The following is a 20532-nucleotide window of genomic DNA, read 5'->3' as shown; positions in this document are numbered from 1 at the left end:
GGACAATACGACGAACAAATTGTACTTAACGTAAAAGGTTAAAATTGTTGGGCGAACCCTATTACACTATTCACAGAGTTAGCATGTACCTAACTACTTTACTTAAAACAAAATATAGAGGGGAGTAGTATATCGTAAACACCGGAAATGCAGAAAAGACGCCACTGTAAGTACCAAACTTTTCTAAAATAAATTCCGTTGGTCCTTTGTTATGTAAAGCACTCTTCAGATATTTCAGTAGCTGGGTGGTATCTCACTTTGTGTTGCGACAAAAAGCCATATTGCATCATTTCTTTTGCTCAAGTCATGCAAATACGAACGAAGAGGGGGGGGGGGGGGGGTCCTGAATAGGACGAACTCGACTTCTCCTCCTCCCCACTACACTGCCCACACACAGAGCCCTTTCTGATTATGGCAAAGGAATAACAACAACACTATTGTGTTTGTTGGTTTCGCTAATAGGAGAAGCTGGAGAACAACCCCCCCCCCCCCCCCCCCCCCCCCTCAAGTCATCAGCCCTGTCCAAGTTGATGCTTTTTGTGTGTGTGTGTGTGTGTGTGTGTGTTCTTCACTGACTCACTGTGCCAGAAAACTTGCATCCCTATCCCTAAGGAAAAGGGTTTCCATAAAGCTTAGAGTTGTCTATCCCTCTTTCGTTGATTTCTATCACCTTTAAAGACCCACTCCCCTGAAAGTTGAGCATTTTTCTTTTGATGGACAACATCTATAAATAAAATTACGCTTAAAATAATTGTTTTAAGTATTTCTTTTATTAAATCGCTGTGAATCAGAAGCAGACAAAAAAAAGCATTGAAGGCCACAAGCTCCCTGCTCTACTTGCAGACAAATAGGTCCATGTACAACTTTGTTTGTCTTAGCTGGCATCTGGATCAAAACTGTATGGCTATATTGGATAGCTCTGATATTGCTCACCATTTTTGATGTACCTGTAATGTTAGGTTGGGGTTATGAGGGGCTGTAAGCTAGTGGGAGAGAGTGTAAACAATAGGTTATCGGAAAGCAACCTTGCTCTGCACCAACAGTCCCGCCCACAACTCGGAGGTAAATTTCTAATGAACTCTTGCTGCTCTGCAGAAGTTATGTCCTAGAAAACAACACAGTTTGTTTGTGTTTTTATTTTGGATAAAATGGCATATTCATAATCAAAAGACCACTGTGTTTACAATTTTCCGACCGTATGAATATCTATCTTTGCACTTAGATTAGGAAAATGTTATATTTTGATGGACAATATGTCCTCTTTCAGCATTTGTTACAAGCAATAAAGCAACAAATTATATACCATGTCTCCTGCCAGTTTTATTGACTGCATAAAACCTGGAGCGTGTATGGAAGAAACAGCAAGCTAAACAGCTTTAAAAGATTTGCTGACACAAGTGGTGTAAATCTGTAAAGATTTTTACGTTTCAATGTTGCTGCCACAACTCTTTTGATAATAAAGCAATTTTGTCAGCTGTTTTCTTGCATGAAGCTGAGCATCTGGATTCAGAAGTCAACTATTTTCATGTAAACCTTATCAGCCTACATGTCTCACCCCTGCGTTCTTTTGGCATTTTGAGGAACATTACTGTGAAACTTACCAAAACAGAAACATACAAAGGTCTTCTTGTGCTGGTAGGATGATGGCAATATTGGAGTCTATCCCGGTAACATATGGACACAGAGCATGGCTGAGAGCACACAAATGCCACTCTCTGTAGACCCTGTGCCAGTTCATGGCACACGGAATCAATGTGCAATTTAGAGCAGGGGAGCAGGCATGCCCACATTACTACATGGCATGAAAGTAAAGGATGGAGGAACATAGCTCACATACAAGGTCATGCCCAGCACAAGGCTCCCTTTCATTGCTGAAAATCGAATTTCTGATCAAATTCTAGTTAGATATTTATTCAGGTCGCCGAGTCTTATATTTGGATTTGAGTTGATTATTCCTTTTGTAAGATTTTTATGTTTTTAATCCTCTCTGATTTCCTGTAAGCTTTCCCCCAGCTAGAACATCAGGTTTTTCTCAGCAGCTCCGCCACCTGTCGATTCAGCGTAGCTCAATAGACCTTGTAAAACCCTTTCCACAGTCGCCGTTTGTACTGCAACCCAATGCAAGGTGTCCATATGTTAGCTCTTGGGTCCCCTGGTTTAATTGACTTCGACAGACTGCTAATTTGTTGATACCAGAGTGGGAATGATGTGCATGTCTATCTTTAAATTGGTGTTTACACATGGACCCCACACAAAGCAAAACACTACCAGCCAGCCTGCATGCTTGTCCAAGCATCGCTGCTCTTGGCCTTAAACAGATTACATTGTGTTTTATTATAGCTAATTTGTTATGTAAATAATCATACTAATTTCCTTTAGATTAACTCTTTGTGTACTCCTGCAAATTACCCCCCCCCCCCCCACCTACCAAGTTACACACTTGAAGTTGCTATTTGTCTTTATTTACTTAATGTCCACAGCTCTTTCAGATGGGATTATATCACAAATACAAATGGCAACCCCTACCAGCAATAACTAAGTGACATCTTAAAATCACATAAGGAGTTAAAAGTAACCTTTAACATGTGATTTAACAACGGAAATAAGAGTGAGGGTTTATCAGAATATCTGAATTTGCTTGAGTCAAGCTGAAGCAGGGGTTGAGGAAAAAGATCACTAGCTCTTTTGTTTGGTATCTGGGGAAGGTAACAAGGAAAAATCTGGCGAGGCATCTGTTTTCCGTTATTTAATCACTTCAACCGTGTAATCGCAACAATTCATTTTGCAAATTTCATGGAAAGGCAGACAAAAGTCTAAATATGTTATCCAAATAAGTCACAGTTGTTTTTAAAGAGGTAATGCTGAATAATTAAACTGTTTTTTTTAATGGTGAGACCTAACGGCGAAGGTTTACTTAACTGCTCAGTCAACAGTCTGTTTTTCTATATCTCCTACTCTGAAATCATCTTCACACATCTTCAGAATTACCATAAACTTTTACTAGTTCTAATCATGATGTTGACTTGGTTTTGCTGTTTGAAACCATGTTGTTTTCTGTGTTTGCGCTCTCTCCAGATTTTTTCCACCAATAATACGGAATGTGCACATCTCTTGGATGAGATCAAGTGTGCTCGCTGCTCCCCGAACGCCCAGGTGTTGTTCCACTCCCTGGACATAGATAGACAGCCACACAGGGAGCCAGATCTGCCACGACTCTGTCTGGATTTCTGTCACAAGTTCTATTACACATGCAGGGGCCACATACCAGGTAAACACACTTATAACACAGACCATAAATGTAACTGAAACCACTGCTCATGTTATTAACTGGTGATACATAATTAAACACAAAGATCCAGAATAATTAAACATAATTTACATTTGCTTCTGTGATACACCAGTAATGTTAAGGCTGTGATGAAAAACTAAAAATTACATCATATCTTATTTTATTAAGGAAATTCACTCTAGTCTTGTCCGGGTTTCAAACTCATGGAAAAACTCTGTATTCTGGTCTGTGCAAATGTATTAAACCCACTCTTATCTTATCTATTATCTCCTCTTCATGTTGTAAATCCTTTTTTTTTTACCATTTATTCCTTGTTTTGGTGCGTAGACAGCCAAATAGAATGTAAACAAATCTGATACATTGTGTACAGCAAAATTTAAACATTTCTGTCACTTACAACAGGTGATATTTTCTTTTTAATTCTTTTTATTTTTTTAGTTCGCCAAAATGACATTTCATTGGCAAATTTCAAGATCTTTAGAAATAGAAGCAAGAACTGTCTTAAAGCAACCTGTTTTGTATCTCTTGTGTTTTATAATCAGGGTTTAAGCTTCGGTCGAGATAGGACTGAGATGCTTTCCCGCCTTCGAGTTGATTTTGACAGTTGGACTTTCAGGCTATTTTACACTGATAGTAGGCGATTCCGATCCTCATTAAAGTATCACATAATCATTATACTGTAACTAAAGTTTGATTTAATAGTTTTAGTTTAAAAAATTAAACTTTCTTTTCTAAATATCTGCAACCCTAGGAAAGCAAATTTTAAATTGTCAATCTAAGTATTACATTTTTCCTCATTAAATAAGATCTTAAATGTGCAAACCATAATCAAGTTAGAAAACATGGTGTCTGTTGTTGATCATTAAAAGCCCTTGAACAATACGAATGTAATGTTAAAGGATATCTTTTGCAGTGTTGATGCACAGATATTAAAAGGGAAGCTTGCTGTCCCCTTACAAATGTGCACCAGCATTAAGTATTGTTCAAAATAACTATTTCATCTTGTAGCCACTGTTGTCAAACACTCTGGCTCCTAGCACAATCTATCGGGGCTCTTTTTTAAGTATATGTAAATAATGCCATGTCTTTATCTCTTTGAATGGATGCAGGAGGAAATACTTCAACACCCTTTACTCACCTAACAGTCAAGTTTGTTGCCTACCAGGGAAGGAACGGCTACTATGCACAATTAAAAACATCCTCCTCCCTTATGAGTTTAATTAGCCACTAACAACACATGCCGTGAAGACACTAAGTAGCTGCTTTTGTGGGTTAAGTATTGATTATTAAAACATTGTGTAGTTTAATACTAGAAGGCAGGTTATTTCTAGTATTCAGTTGGTAAGAATCCAGTGGTGTTATCAGTTTTTCTGTTCTTATAGTGCTGTAATACAGGAACTTCTCTCAAAGCATTTTCTCATTCATGTTAAAGGGTTACAGAGAAACTGGTGGCTGTGCTTTCAAAGTCAATACCAAATATGATCCTTTTTTTTTTTTTTTTGATAGCAATATCTTTTCAAGCAAGCTCATGTTCCAATCTCTGTCTCAAATTGATTCGATTTGCTGAGATCTGCAAGTACAGAACACTTTTAAAGACTTTTAAATCCACTTACATGCCAAATGCCACAAGTCAGTCATATATCAGCCTCATACATACCATACTCATCTGAATGTAACACATAAATAACGTCGATTCTTACGTTAAGATTGAGTCCTAGTAGAATTTTGAAGGAGACTAGAAGAAGACGGTCTGTCTGAAGTTACATTACATTACATTGCACGTTTATAAGCTGACAAACATTGGCTCTGAGTCAAACCCAGAAAGCTCAAGAGAGGAATCCAGAAAAGAATCCTATTTTCCCTGTGTTCGCTGCTATGCTCTGTCTTGCTTACCCCTCTCAGCCCACCACAGATCAGCATATGTGGTGACGAATGACACATTTATTTTTCTACAAAGGTTGTGTGTATGTAAAACTGCTGAAGTGCATCAAGATGTCAAGTACTTTGGGTGGGCCACCCAGGTTGCTTTGGAAGATAACCAGATGGAAGTATAACTTTAGCATGGGGAGCCAGGGATATGGACAGAGTTTTATTTCTCTGTTTCTCTTCCTCTTTCTTCACCCTCTTTTTGTCTGCTGCCTGTTTTTTTCTTTGACATGCTACCTTCCACTCATGTTTTTCCTTTTAGTAACATCTTAAAGAAAGTTCAACTATTTACCGTAATGGCAACATACTGTTCAGTTTGACTACATTTTACATTATCTTTAGATGCTTGGGGCTTGTTTTAGAGGAAGAGTTAAAAGAAGGATTTGTTCTTTACAACTTCAAGTTCTACCGCTTACCAATTTCACAATTCTCTCTACAGGTTTTTTGGTGACTCAGGTGTCTACATTTTGATTGACTGAAAATATCTGATCTAGGTAATCAGCTGCAAGTAAAGCTAGAAATCAGACAGGCTGATAAGATCTTAAGGACCAGGCTTGGGCAGCCCTGGTCGATATTTCAGATATACATTTAGTGTTGATTCGTTTTACATGATCACGTCAAACAGAACTTGCAAAAATACATGTGTTTGATAGTTTAAAAGTACTGACCATAGGTTTTACATTGAAGGCGACATACTTGATTAGGCGACATACTTGACTACTGTTCTCCCATATAGATATTTACCTCCCCGACTTTGGCTCATGGGCCTCCCACCTTTTCCATTCTTCTCATATATCTTCCCTTCACTCATTCCCTTATCCTGAACTCAAGGTCCCCAACCGACATGTTAAAGATAACTGCAGACACAAAGCATGTGGGTGGTATGACCAGACCTGTCCAAGTGTTTCTACACATGTTTGATCTTCATGATGTGTTTAGATGTTTGAGGGGATATCCTATCACCTCCAGTATTTAATGTGGTCAGCCCCGTGCAGTGTGTGGCAGCAGAAGGAGATGAAAGAAGGGACTGGGAGACCCTGTTTGTGTTTTTACCACCAGTGTATTTTCTCTCCTCCGTCCTCTGGGGTATAGAGTAGAGGAAACAATATTGTCAAGATTGTTTTAAAGTCACTGAGTGCCTGTGAGACCCCACTTTTCCCTTTCCTTTTTTTCATTTTTAAACTATATTGTTGTGAAAAACCACAGCTGTGAATAATCTCTCTGCTAATGCAAATCTCCTGTCAGAGTTTTGGAGTTTTTTTTTTTTTTTGATGTAAATCAATATAGCTCATTCTAAAAGAAATGTTTCTGTTTATTCAGAAATGCCACATTGACCACACTGCATTTTCTTGTTGTTTTTTGTTCAAATCAAGTGATCAAGAAACACCCAAAGCTGCGATTTGGCGTTTATGTTTGTATCTTTTGTGTTTGATAGAACTGTTCCAAGCCGATGTGGACGAATTCTGCCAGTACTATGGGAGGCGAGGTGCCGGCTTATGCTTTCCAGATTTTCAACGGAGGCAACTTCTCGGGCAAGATTCAAACTACTTGGAAGATGAAAAAATAGATGGACTAAACAGGTTTGTTGCTGCCTAGCTGCCCCATGGAACACAAGCATGCTACAATAGTAATTATTTTACTTTTTAAATAAAGTACGGTAGATTTCTTATGTTTCATCAATTCTACGACTTAAGCTTTGACATGTAAACATGTGACTTTTATGTTATAGACGGCCATGGTGTTTTACTGCTCCTTTTTGGCAAACTCCTCAGAAATGGTATTTAACTCTCCAGGTCATGTCAGGTCTTATTAAAATTGTTTTTACTCAGGTTTGGTGGGGAAAAAAAGCTCCCCACGTCAACAAGGGTTTTGCTTTCTGTCCTCTGGGGTTACCTTTTATTTTTGATTTTCCTGAGGCAAGACAGCAATGGGGCACATGCACCTGAATCACAGGCCGTTTAGTCGTCCCTAGATTTTTTAGGTTGACGAGTCCAGAGAGCAGAAGTGGCTGTATAGAATGATTAAGAACAGAAACATTGAAAAACAGAAAAAAGACAAATAATTCATGACATATGACTGTAGGTTATGTTTGACAGTTTGATGTGGTTTTAAGTGGTAGGTAGTCACATTATCATGTTTAAAATGTTTTATATCTGGCCCTACATGGATGACCATGTAATAATAATTGGGAAGCCAAAAGGGCTGTTGCTTTTTTAATGTTGACAATAGAGATGCATGGTATGAATGGACAAAACTCCTGTTGTACCAGATCTTATAAAAGGTTGGGCCAGTTAATGATTGAACTCCTCCTCTAAAGGTTTTAGCAAGGATGGCAGTGGATTGTTTGGATTAAAAACAATGATCTTTAAAAAAGAAAGATATTTATTGGTTGACATTTTGATGCTTTGAATGTAATACTTTAATACTAAATAATACTAATACTAAATTGTACCACTACACAACTGAAGAGGGGTTAAATATAACAATCAACCTTCTTATGCCAATCTTCTATATCCCAACAATAAATTTAGCACTCTAGTGGCATCAGCATTGGTATTGTGTCTTGTGTTTTTTCTTGGCAATAACATAAATACCACACACCAACTCCCAGAGACTCCCTCTTGCTAATGAACATTTTTTTTTAAGTGTGGTTCTTTTCTAAAATAAAATGTACAGAATCGAAAAAATAAGGAAAGGGGGATTAGTGAAAAAGGTGTTCATAGTTTTGCAGCAAACAAATCTGTACAGTTAAAGGGGGTATAGTTATGTTTTTACTAAGACAATTTCCTTTATGCCATGAATAGTTAATGGTAAGCCTATATTCTGTTGTACTTCATTTAGGTCTACAGGATGTACACATCCCTTGTTTCTCATAACTGTAGTGTCGGCATCCTTCACTGACCTTTTTACCTTCCTTGTTTCCCAGGAGACACAAACACAACTGCTACTGTGCTCAGGAGGTGTTGAGTGGTCTAAAGCAGCCAGTAGCTGTGGTTCACTGTGGCGATGGCTCTCAACGGCTCTTTGTCCTGGAGAGGGAGGGAATTGTCAGGATACTCACCCATAACCTCGAGCTAATCAAGGAACCTTTCTTAGACATCCACAAGCTGGTGCAGAACGGCCTTAAGGTAGGATTTTGTTGGCTTTCTAATGTTTAGGTTTTATAAAAGTAAAATGTTAACATCAATGTCATTTGAGCACATAGGTAAACAAGTAATGTTATAAAACTTGTCCCACAGAAACACAAATGTGCAAATGCAAGTCCTTACTATACAAAGACCAAAGCCAAGATAAATGCCTGTTAAGTGGAACTTGTTTATTAAGGGTATCCAGTTTTATTCCCAAACCAAACAATCTTTAATTAATCAAATGGGTTTCAACATACATTACCTGTGTGTTAACTTTGTGCAAATTGTTCTGCTAATTTTCCCTACAACCTTTTTTTAATGGTTTTCCTAAACTGCCTGGTATCGCACTGAGAAGGTCTGAAACAGATAAAATGATTGTAACTTTCATACAGCCCACAAAGCAGTACACCCAACAGGGTTAATAGTCTTTTTAATTGAAACCTTGCCTTAAGTATTTTTTTAATAGAGGTCTGACACTGTTTAGTCTCTCTGGCTGGTTTATTACGGTCAGGTGTATTTGGTAATGCATGCTTTAAAGAGCCCAGACGTTAAACAAATGCTGTCTGTATCCATGGAAGGATTTTCCACCATTGTTGCAATACTCTGTTTGTTATTAAGAAAGTGAGCATAACAAGTCCAAGTTCAGTGACAGAAGCCTTTTTTTTTCATTCATCTTATCAATATTTTGCATCATATTGTGAAAACACTTTCTATCTTTGAGTACCGTGGATGTCTTCTAAAAGATACATTTAGTGTTTTGGTCCAAATATGTCAAAAATTATCTTGAAATGTTGGTTGCAAAGTTAATTTCATTCTAGTGGTGAGACTATTTATTTACCATTCTTAACAGCAACATGATCTTGGATGCCGAGTGTAAAAAATGTTCTGAAATTGTTTAGATTCCATAAGGGTATGAGATAGCTGGGAGGTTTGGGGGGCACACTCCTAGACAGGAAGTTTATCTAGCTTACATGCCCCTTGCCTCTCTGCTGACAAACCCCTTTGCTTACAAAGAGTCAAACAGACCACAGCTTTTGAATTGGCAACTACACTCTGTGGGATACACTTCCTGCTCTTCTCAGTTCTCTTATCATAATTTAGTCCAAACTGGTTGTGGATAGAATGACTGTTATGACAATTAGCTGTGGCTCAATCCCATGCAGGTCCCAGGAGTCCTATTCTGTGATGTTGGCTGCTAGAACAGGCCCACAAACACTTGGGGGTTGACAGAACTGGGGAGGGCTAAGGTGTTTACTGGGAGCATCAACAGGATGGAGCTGCCTTTATACAGACAGAGGAACCCAGGCAGCCAGAAGATAAGGCAGATAATGAGTTTATCATTAGCTCCACGCACATGCTTTGATTGTAATGTTCTGTGTTTCCTTGTGCTCCTCTATGCCCCTCCTGTCTGGGATCCCTTCTGTGTCAATTAGACCACAGAACTGGTGCTGTGTTTTGACGTTACCTGCGTTGTGGGTGTTCTCTTGAAATTCACTCATGACTCTCCGGTCATCATCCACATTCCAAATCAAACATGCCCTACCGATGATGGTTCTAAGTCTTGTGTGCAAAGTAGTCTTTAACATACCAGGATGTTTCAATTTAAGAATTCCTGTTTCTAATATTACGTTTTCCTCAAATAGCTTCTTATACTATAAAATAGGTTTTAGATTATCCAAAACTAGAGACGGTCTGTATCCCCTCCAGTCACGTAGATGCTTATTTAAACAGAAGTGGTAGATTAGATGTCTTGTTGTCAGCTAAAATCAATGTATTAATTTACATTTATTAAAATGAAAGTACACCTCTGCCAACCTGCAAAGGTTCTTATTTCCTACATTGTAGAACATGATTAACATAGGTTTTAGTGTCAGAACAACAAAGATACCTTGCTTACAGATAGTAAAATAGATCATATTTTTGCAAAATTTTGCCTTACTGGTCATCAAAGTATAAAAGTTTTATTTTTCTTTTATGTTCTTGCTGCAAAACAAACCTTTAAAATGCACTGCTCAAATCTTTTATTTGTAGAATATGCCAAACTGCACTCTTCTGTTATTCCCCATGGTGGTTTATTTTTTTTTCTAGAGATGGACTTTTTTTCTCCAACATTACAAGCAATGTTTTTGTTTCAGTACCATTTGAGATTAAGGTTTAAATTTGCATATGTAGCACACCGCTTTGCAAAACCGAGTTAATATGGCTGTCACATCAGCACATTTTAAAACAATTGTTTTAGTATTAATCACAGGTAATAATATGGCTGCATACAACAATAGTCAATGGCTGTTGTCATTTCTAAACCATTCTTTCGTTCAAAATTACAGATTTTTACAAACATCAAGTGCAATTCGAGGCATGTTGTGCCGCTTGGATTTTTCCCCTTTTCTATAAATTGTAAACCTTTCCACATTTTTGGCTGATTGTTTTTACTCTCAAATTTAGTTAAATTTTATACTTAAGGAAATTATAGTTTTTATTTATAAATGCTTGTGCTTAACTCATAAAATACTTATTTCAGCAGTTCCTAAAAACGTTGCGGATTATAGAAACAAACTTTAATCTTTGATAAAAGCAATCAATCAGCGATATAAAGCTTTACTGACAGAATGCTTACATTAAGCCACAGCCATACTTGTTAACTGCTGTGAAAATGCACATGTTATTAAGCTACTTTTTTTTCCAATCAGATAAAGATTTCTCCTGCTTCAAAGATTTGAATGATCTGTTAGCATGAGTCATGAGGTTTTGCTTTGACGTGGAGGTAGAGAATCCTCCATGAAACAGCTTGTTATCTGCCCACTTAGGAGGCTTTTTGCGTCCATGTTTCACTGTCGTTCAGACAAGATCACTGTTCCATGTAATGGATCATCAGATAATAACCACACCTCATCCGTTATATTCTCCGCTTTCCGTGGAGCGATGCCAAGAGTTGGACTGGGCCTAAAGTTTAACTCCTGAGTTCAGAATTGAAGGAAATAAAAGAATGCTGTGTCATGTATTATGGAAAAAATACACAGATAAATGCATCGTGGGAAATTTGGTCTGATCCTGCTGCCTGGAAAAATTACGGCTGTCTTGAATCCAACTACATTGCCAAAAAGAAAACGTGTTTAATGATGACACCCCTGGTTTGACTGTTGTAATTAGACCTCATGTGAAGTAAGTTTCACTCCAAGTGTCACCAAGAAATAAAGCACATTTTTTCTTATTTACCTTTTTGACGCCTAAATGATTAAACTGCTACACCACCTTTCGCTGAATAAAAGTTAGGTTTGGCAGAAGGCTTTCTCTTTACCAAAAAATAAATATCTTCTGAAAGCTGTATGGACGGAGATGCTCACGTAAACGGCTGTAGGTTTGATTCTGGTCATTCGTCCTTTTTGTAGAAGAGAATGCAACATTAAAAGGACAGACCTGGCTGTGTTTGCCTGGGGAATGAAATGCTATAGCTTATGATTATAGCTAACTGTGATGGGTAGACCACCAGGGTGGTGACAACTGATGCTGCTGCCTCCAGGGTGAGACAAAGGTTTACATATTACACAAGCAATTTAGATGTTTTCTAAACATGTTGCCAAGACAGTGGGAGTTGGCAGCTTATTTCTTGTTTAGTTTTTATTTTTTTTCCCCTCTCCTCTTAATTCGACTCCATCATTCTTTCCCCTTCACATCCAAGGCTCGAATTTTACATAGATTCTGTGTGAATCAGGAAAGGGTAAGGGGACTGGGAGCAAAAAGCACAGACTGAAGCACCCTGCACTTTTGTGCTCTCTATGAACTGTGAGTGAGCTAATAAATTCTTTTAACCACTCAGCTCAGCATTCACAAATATCCCCCAAAGATTACACACACAAATCACCACACAATGGAGGCCACCGGGAGGGTCTGGGCGGCACAGGGCCCCAGACCTTCTTGTTGGTCTGAGTGGGGTGGGGGGTGGAGTGTGTCTGTGTGTGTGGGAGTGTGTGCCTGTGTTTGTTGGGGGGGGGGGGGGGGGGGTATATCTCTTCCAACAGTCAAATGTTTTATAAAGGCTGGTAATAGAATATTAAAGAAGGAAGGCAAAGGTGTGCAGAGGAGAACTGACATAATAGTATGGCTGTGAAAAGGGGGGTGTGATGGACAAATATAAGTGGATTAGGCAACCTGAGGGCAAATGGAGGTGGGGAGGGATGGGGCTTGCAGGAGTTTCGTTTTCACATGAAGATGAGCAGGGGATTGATTTCACCACCATTCTACTTTGCAGAAGCCAAGGAAAGACGTAATTAACTTCTGGTCCTTCTTTGTTTTTTTCTTTTGTATTTCTTTTTAAATGACTGCAGGGTGGAGATGAAAGGGGCCTACTCAGCCTGGCATTCCACCCCAATTACAAAAAAAATGGCAAACTCTACGTCTCTTATACCACCAACCAAGAGCGCTGGGCCATCGGTCCCCATGACCACATTCTCCGTGTGGTTGAATACACTGTTTCAAGGTAATGGGATAAGTGTGTTCCACATCTACCTTTAAATGTTTACTCTCATCAGCCTGAAGGAACACTGAAACCACAGGCCTTTTACGGTTTTGGGGTAGTTCTCAAGGTGTTTTACTAATTTAATGTTGTAACAAAACTGTAAAAACTGTTAGAAGTTCCCATTGCTTGTATCGATCAATTGTATCCAAGTTCCCTCCCTACTATCCAACTACTAAAAAACTATATTGTGCTGGACTATTTAGTGCCTTTGGATTTTTATAAGTAATTCGGACAGCATTCTCACCTTTTTCCCCCCGCCAAATATGATGTCACTGATTTCATAGAAACACATTTTTATTAAACTATGAACATTTTTTAAAGACTATTTAAGAATCCTTTGTGTTCTAATAATGAAAACTTGCATGGTTTATAAAGATACATTTCAATATCACTTTTTTGTAACATAAGAATCATTAAATCGGAATGCACTGTTGTCTATATTTGCCAATGTAGTGAGCATCAATGCACTAAGTGCACTGAGTAGTGAATAAAGAAAGGGATTTGAACACAACCTATGTCTCATAAAATTCTAATGAGTTGTAGACTATTAGTACCAGAAACCATGGCAACAAAAACAAGAGCATGTCAAGTAATTTTGTTGATATGCAATAAGACAAAAAGATGAAAAATAATATGGTTTTAGGGAGATTTGGGATGTAAGTCAAGCCTGGTGTTAAGATTTTGCACTTACGTGATGATGGCAGTATTTTTTTTTGGTCACATTGGTTGGTACTTCAAGTTTCTTTCACAATGTTTGAGGTTTATAGAAACTGCATATTCTCACGAATGTGCCAAATGTTGCATTTGAATTTGCTTAATGAGCATATCTTAATTACAGTTTTCCTTAGTAGTCATGGTGCCATTTAAAAGAGGACAGTTAAAAAAAAAAACTTTGTGATTGATCAAGACCTGTATTTCTTAAAATTTTTAGTTATGTCTTTAGGCACCTGTCTCTTACCAAAACTCGAAATTTCATATTTTGTGTACGCAATTGTGCAATAGTTTGACATCTCCACCCACTGTCTTGTTTTTACAACAACATACATTAGATTAAATTAGACTAAATCTGCAGACAGAATGTAAACTCATCCAGTTTTGGATTTTCTTTGCTGTGCAATGTCAGCATTTTGTTCCTCAAGGCATCTTTTAATTGTTTCTCAGAAAACTCTGATAATCACAGGGTAATGAAAGGTGTAGTTGTGTAATAGATGGGATTTAATCCAAAATGGTTTGGAAAACTAGTTTTTTACAAGATTGGATGAATTGAAGTCCTTCTTGCATTTTTGTAAATGTCTTGATATTATTTTTGTTTGTTTGTGTGGCAGCCATATGGGTGTGCAGTAAATGTGCATGACAGTGATATGGCTTTTAAACGCTTCTAACAGGAAAAACCCTAACCAGGTGGACACAAGGACAGTCCGTGTGTTAATGGAAGTTGCCGAGTTGCACAGAAAACACCTCGGCGGCCAACTTTTGTTCAGCCCCAACGGGCTGTTGCACATCATTCTGGGAGACGGCATGATTACACTGGATGATATGGAGGAAATGGACGGACTCAGGTGAGCCTGAAAGTGAATGGAATTGTTTTTTTATGTATATACCTTAACCATACTCAAGTTCGAACTTCATCTTATCTTTTACCTTTACAATTCTTCTCTTGCGTTTGTGTGATGGGCTGCAGTGACTTCACAGGCTCTGTGTTGAGGGTGGACGTGGACACAGATTCCTGCTCGTCGGCCTACTCCATACCCAGGAACAATCCCTACTTTAACAGTACAAATCAGCCGCCTGAAATTTTTGCACATGGATTACACGATCCAGGCAGGTAAGGGACAGCAGATGGAAGTTTTCTGTATAAAAAAAAAGTTTTCTTACAGAGGTAGATGCACTCATAGAAAATAAACAGTTTGCATTGTCAAAGTATAAAGACATCATTGATTATTTATATTGGATTAATTTCTGGTATAATATGGTTCTAGGTGTGCAGTGGATCGACTTCCGTCAGACAATGGAAGTCTTGTTATACTCTGCACAGACGCCAGTGGCAAAAACACATCGGTGGGAAGAATATTGGAAATCACTAAGGGGAAAGATTATGGTGAGTCACTATTTCCATGAGACTTCCTAAAGAAATGGTCATAATATTTACCTTTTTTGCATTTGGAAAAAGTTCATTGTTTTGCAGTGTTGATAGATCCCATGTTAACAGTAACTGAACGCAACCTTTGCTTGAGTTTAATTTCACGACATTACATGAAATGGAAAAACCGTCAACCTCTTAAACAATCTTTCACAATCTTTTATTTTGAAAATTACATCTTTCTTGTGTTGAAGTTTGTAAAAATGAAGTTTTGGCAACCCCCCAACAAAAAAAAACTTTTTGAAAAGACATTATATAATTATAAATTATACATGTAGTTTTTTGTTAATCAGAATTCCTTCTCTTTGTTTTTTATTTCACCTTCAATTATTTAGCCTGATACTTTTTGAGTTATGTAACCAACTTCCTAGAAATTAAACTCAGCACATGCACACATTTAAAAAGATAAATTCTATCCATTTATTCAAATCTTCTAAAATGATGGGAATCCCAAAAAGATACTGTGTAACAACTTTATTTGAAATGTTAAATTATTTTTTAATTCTTAAAAAATCTTTTGGAAAAAGCAAAAACATTTGTTTAATCACACAATAAACTACTTTTATTAGAGTGTTTGGACAATCATCAAATCTAATAGTTTGGCACAAACTGTATTGAATACATATGAGTCTTTACTACAGTTAAACAGATTTGCAAATTCATATTTGGAAAAACAACTGACTATAAGCAAACTTTATGTTAAAGATGTAAAGTGGGAGGGAACAAACCTCACAGTGACGGTTTATTTGATGAAAATTGTGTTTTTTGGTGATTTTAACATGTTCATCTGGCATTTTTCTGATGATGAAGGATATATGTAAAGAAAATAAGTCTAAAATCGCATTTCTGAGTATTTCTTTGGTCCAATCGTTGTGAATGAAGAGCAGAAGAAAATATGCTGTTGGAAAATGAGCTTACTTGGGCCACAAGTTCCTTGCTCCGCTTCGCTCCTCAACACAGAAAGGAAGGAGAGGCAGCCAATGGTCCCAACCTCAACTCGGAGGCAAATTTCCAAGGAACTATTGTCGCTCTGCAGAAACTGTCTTCATAGATTCTTTAATAAGGCTAAAAACAGCATAATAATAATAATTAAAAGACCACTGGGAAGACCTTTTAAAAATAGCTCAAAATATTACGTGGGTGGATCTTTAAGTTTGAACTTATTTTTTATCAGAGTAAGATTGGGGGTGGATAAAATGTAAAGTCTTGATGCTTGGTTTCTGTCACTAATGCCTCCTTATGTGATCAAATCACCTGCTGACCAGCAATTTTGTCCTGACTTTCAGCCAAATCTAGTTTATTCTTATAAATTGCAAATAATCAAGCATTTCCTAGTTTGAGATGATCTCCTTAAATCAAGCCTGCGTCTTCCTGTGCCTTTATAGAAAATGAACCCTCTGTCTATGACCTGCAGTCCAACGGATGGGCACCACCTGTGGGGGGCTTTATCTACAGGGGCTGCCAGTCTAGAAGACTCTATGGAAGTTATGTGTTCGGTGATAAAAATGGGTAAGTGCCAAAAAAAGGAACCCAAGTAGTTGTTTTTATAGCAAAAAAATACATTTCTTTGTAAAATTGTGTATTATTCTTTGTTTACATTATGTTAAAAATTGGCTTCATTCTTTTGGTGAAGTGAGCATCTGATCCATGACTTCTTGAGGCTTTTCCCTACAATCTAATGACAAAAAGAATTCCTCCTTGCATGGATATGTGCCAGCGTAAATACAGAGTTCCACCCATGCAGAGGATAACAAGTTTTGTGTTACTGTCACAGCCCTCTGAGTGTAAATGGAGATTAGACATCCTGTTCACACTTTTCTTTGGTTTGTAATTTATCCTACGCTGCTGATGTCAAACTCTGACGTTTGAGTAAGCATAGGAAGTAAATAATGTGGGGGACCACTATGAGGAGTTGGCACTGCCTTTGACACAATGTGTGGTCGTAGAATTCTGTGTGTCAATATAATTTGGGAGCATGTTGTTGTGGCAGAGAAAAGGCTCCAGCTTGATGTTTGTTTTGAAACTAAAACCTGAGGTCTCCAATACCATCACGTCAGCTATGCAACTGAAAAGGAAGATGGGTCATTGAACCATATTATCAGAAGTAAAAACCTTGCTTTAAGATGTTAAATGGAGCAACAGCAGAGTATGTGAATGTCATCTGTAGAATAAAACAAGCATTTTATCAATATTGTTTACTTTTTTTATATATAGTTAAGAGAAACCAATATAAGTTTAGGAGGACTAAACCATGTTCCACATTTAAGCCTGATTGAAACTCCATGACAGCTGTAAAAACACGTCTACAAACAGAAATTGCCCAAAGAAGATTATAAAGAGGAGTAAGCCGTATTCTTCCACAACAGTGTGATTGCGTAATATTGACAGCAAAACCTTTTTATTTAACATTTATTGCTCTTAGTTGTCGCTTTCCTAGAAACTGAATCACAGGGCAGGATGGCTGTAACTGACCTGCTTATGTTTCTTTGCAGTAACTTGCAGATTCTTCAAAAGTCTTCATTTTCAACTTCAGCAAGCGGTGAAGAGTGGCAGGAAAAGGCTATGTGTCTTGGCTCAGCAGGCTCCTGCGGCTCCACTATTGTTGGACACATATTGGGTTTTGGAGAGGATGAGCAAGGTAGGTGATGCCATGACATTAAAAAAAAAAGTACAGATCACAACTTTAGGACTTCTCCCTTTTTTTTTCTGCCCTTGTTGTTCTACAGCTTCCCTATATTTGTTTATAATCACCTATCAGATTCGTCACATAAGTTATTGCAGGTTTTGATTAAAACAATAATCCCATGAACTACAATTTAAAATCCATTACCCCAAACCATTTATGTTTTTCTGAAAACTGAACCACTTTAATTGGCTTCCTTTGCTAATACTTGCTCATATTTTACCTGGTAAACGTCCACCAGGCACTTGCCGAATTAATAACTGTCATCTCTGATGTTTCTGATTATAGATGATCACTCACACAGCCATTAGAGATGTTTGATCACAGTTATTGCCAGGTCTTGGAGTTATTACTTCAGTGTTTTTCAACCAGTGTGCCGCGGCACACTATTTTGCCGTGGGAGATGGTCAAGTGTGCCGTGGGAAATCACCCTCATTAACTGATATAAAAACATTTCCCATCTCCGGGATTTCAGCTCTCTGTTCATCAAAACAGCCCCTGATAAAACACTGAGTAGTTAGGAATATAAAAGATCGTAAAATACTTTTTCTTTGCGTTTATTTTATTTTATTAAAGACATTTTGATAAGAATGACGTACCGCGATTCAGCTGCAGCTCCGGCTGTATTTTAGAAAAGTCCCGTCGCTTAATCACATGTGATGTGACATGTGATGACATGTGAACTTAATCACATGTCATCAGTCTGACCAATCAGAAGTGGTTAAAGTCTTCACTTCCTTGTCCCGATTTAGCTCGTAAAATCGCTCAGTTCTAACAAAAATACCTGCTAAATCTCGTCTTTATCGGTGTAGCTTTCCGAGGAATCCGGTATCAGACCGTGGAACAAGTGAACAAAACAATGAAGCTCAGAGACGCGATCTCCGCCGGCCGTTTTATGCACTACATCTCCCATGATGCATTGGGTTGTGAGAGTGACAGCGCACAAGGAGATCTGTTGTTAAACGTCTTGAAACCAACGAACACACAAACTGTTTTTAAATCTTCTAACTTAACTTTTATTGCATCTTTTAGGAAAAAAAACAGCTGCAGTTTCCAGCTTTTTCTGCAACAATTATCTCAAAAATGCATGTGAGATTGTGGAGGGGCTGTAGATCAATACATACTGAGTTTCTCCGTTTTGTTTTTTTTTTGATTTTTGGATGCTGGTGTGCCGCGGGATTTTTTTTAAGGTTAAAGTGTGCCGTGGCTCAGAAAAGGTTGAAAAACACTGTATTACTTGATGAGGTATTTCAGGATTCCTGCATTTGATCATGATTTGCAAGCAGTGCAAGAACTGTAGGTCCCACAGAAGGGGCCCCACAGACACATGTTTACAATTTGTCCCCTTATGGAGTTTTCTTGCAGGCTTGTTCTTCATTAAATTATCTCCCCCTTTCCCAGTCATGAGTATCCAATGGTCCCGTTAAAACCCTTCCTTACAGTCCCTTGGCATGTACAGCATTGCCCTAGGTGCACTTATTTTCTTCTTACACAGGAGTATGTTACTTTTATTCTATCGTTTGCTTCTGAAAATGAATAAATTGTAAGATAGTAAAGCAGATTTCACATTTCTCTTTCGCAGGTGAAGTCTACATACTGGCAAGCAGTAAAAACATGGCTCAGTCACACAGTGGAAAGCTCTTCAAGCTAGTAGATCCTAAAAGGTAAGATCAAAAAATCCTTCCAAATTAAGTTACTTTTTCTTCAAAAGCAAAAATAGCCAGGTGAATCAAAATTTTGTGCCATACCATTCATGATCTGACACTTTTCTCATTAAACATCAAATATACTTCCTCACTTATTTTCTTTACAATTCTTTCCTAATTTATGGCTTGCATATATCATTGAGACAAGGAAATGGTGTCATGTGACCTTTCACCTCTGCCAAAAAAAATGCCAAGCAACATTTATGAAGTTGCAATTTTAAAATAAAGAATAGTTTTTTAACTGCTCTAAGTTTGTCTGTTTTTGAAGATCCAACTAAAAAGATATATTCTCATTTGTATAACGGAAAAATAAGTCTTTATGCTCATGCTAATACTTAAGCAACAATCTATTTTGGTAAAATATTTTGATAAAGTCCCACTCTGATCAACTTTTGATCAATTGTAAAATCATTCCCTGTTGTCTTTAAATTATGATTATGCCAGCTTTAGCCAAAATCATTTTCTAGTTTCTGCAGAGTGGCAGTAGTTCATTAGAAATCTGCCTCTATGTTATGGATAAGCCTTCCCTCATTTCCCGTCATCCCTTTTTAACACTCTAATCCGCTATCTTACAGCCGTCGCAACCCCAACCTAACATTACCGGTGCAACAAAAGGGGCAAGCAATGTAGGAGCTATCCAGCTGTGCAGTTCTGAGGCAACTGACTTCTTGGTTCTTTTGTTATCAGACAAAACCCATGTCTGATAACAAAAGAACCAAGAAGTCAGTTAGTAACTACAGACACTATGGATTTTATTGATGGAATAAATTTTAACCTTAAGTTTCTTTAAAAATGTCCCCCATCATGAGAAACAGGTTACAAAAACATGTGGAAAAACATTAATAACATGTTTTTTTTTCTCAATGGGTCTTTAAATAAATCTAAAGTTTGTGCTGTTTGATCGTTTTGTAAAGTTTACTGTCAGTTTCTGTGCATGGGAATAAAAAAAAATCTAAAGGTGTTGGCCCAAGATGAATCAATCACATTAATGTACATAAAAAACATAATTCCTTGTTTGTTTGGTTTTTTAACGGTAAAAATATAAAACTAATCACAGCAGAAACATATTTGCGGATGATTATTCCTTGGTGACTACAGTGCCACCCAGGCATTAGCTCAATTAATTACACCACAGATGTTTTAA

General features: G+C 37.6%; 1 protein-coding gene across 1 annotated transcript in view; it reads left to right on the top strand.

The window, feature by feature from the left end:
* Nucleotides 1-20532, top strand: part of LOC101155746 (hedgehog-interacting protein) — a 35148-nt gene that overhangs the window by 1286 nt on the left and 13330 nt on the right. Inside the window, exons 2-11 of the mRNA XM_023957598.2 lie at nucleotides 3076-3268; nucleotides 6651-6795; nucleotides 8142-8343; nucleotides 12669-12820; nucleotides 14245-14418; nucleotides 14541-14684; nucleotides 14839-14957; nucleotides 16385-16508; nucleotides 17492-17637; nucleotides 19265-19346. Coding sequence (XP_023813366.1) covers nucleotides 3076-3268; nucleotides 6651-6795; nucleotides 8142-8343; nucleotides 12669-12820; nucleotides 14245-14418; nucleotides 14541-14684; nucleotides 14839-14957; nucleotides 16385-16508; nucleotides 17492-17637; nucleotides 19265-19346 — 1481 coding nt within the window. The remainder of the gene's footprint in view (nucleotides 1-3075; nucleotides 3269-6650; nucleotides 6796-8141; nucleotides 8344-12668; nucleotides 12821-14244; nucleotides 14419-14540; nucleotides 14685-14838; nucleotides 14958-16384; nucleotides 16509-17491; nucleotides 17638-19264; nucleotides 19347-20532) is intronic.

Source organism: Oryzias latipes, chromosome 1 (assembly GCF_053564925.1).
Source record: "Oryzias latipes strain Hd-rR chromosome 1, Olatipes_Hd-rR_3.1".
Taxonomy (NCBI): Eukaryota; Metazoa; Chordata; class Actinopteri; order Beloniformes; family Adrianichthyidae; genus Oryzias; species Oryzias latipes.
Note: the sequence above shows the minus strand (reverse complement) of the source record. Positions and strands in the feature narration are given on the sequence as shown.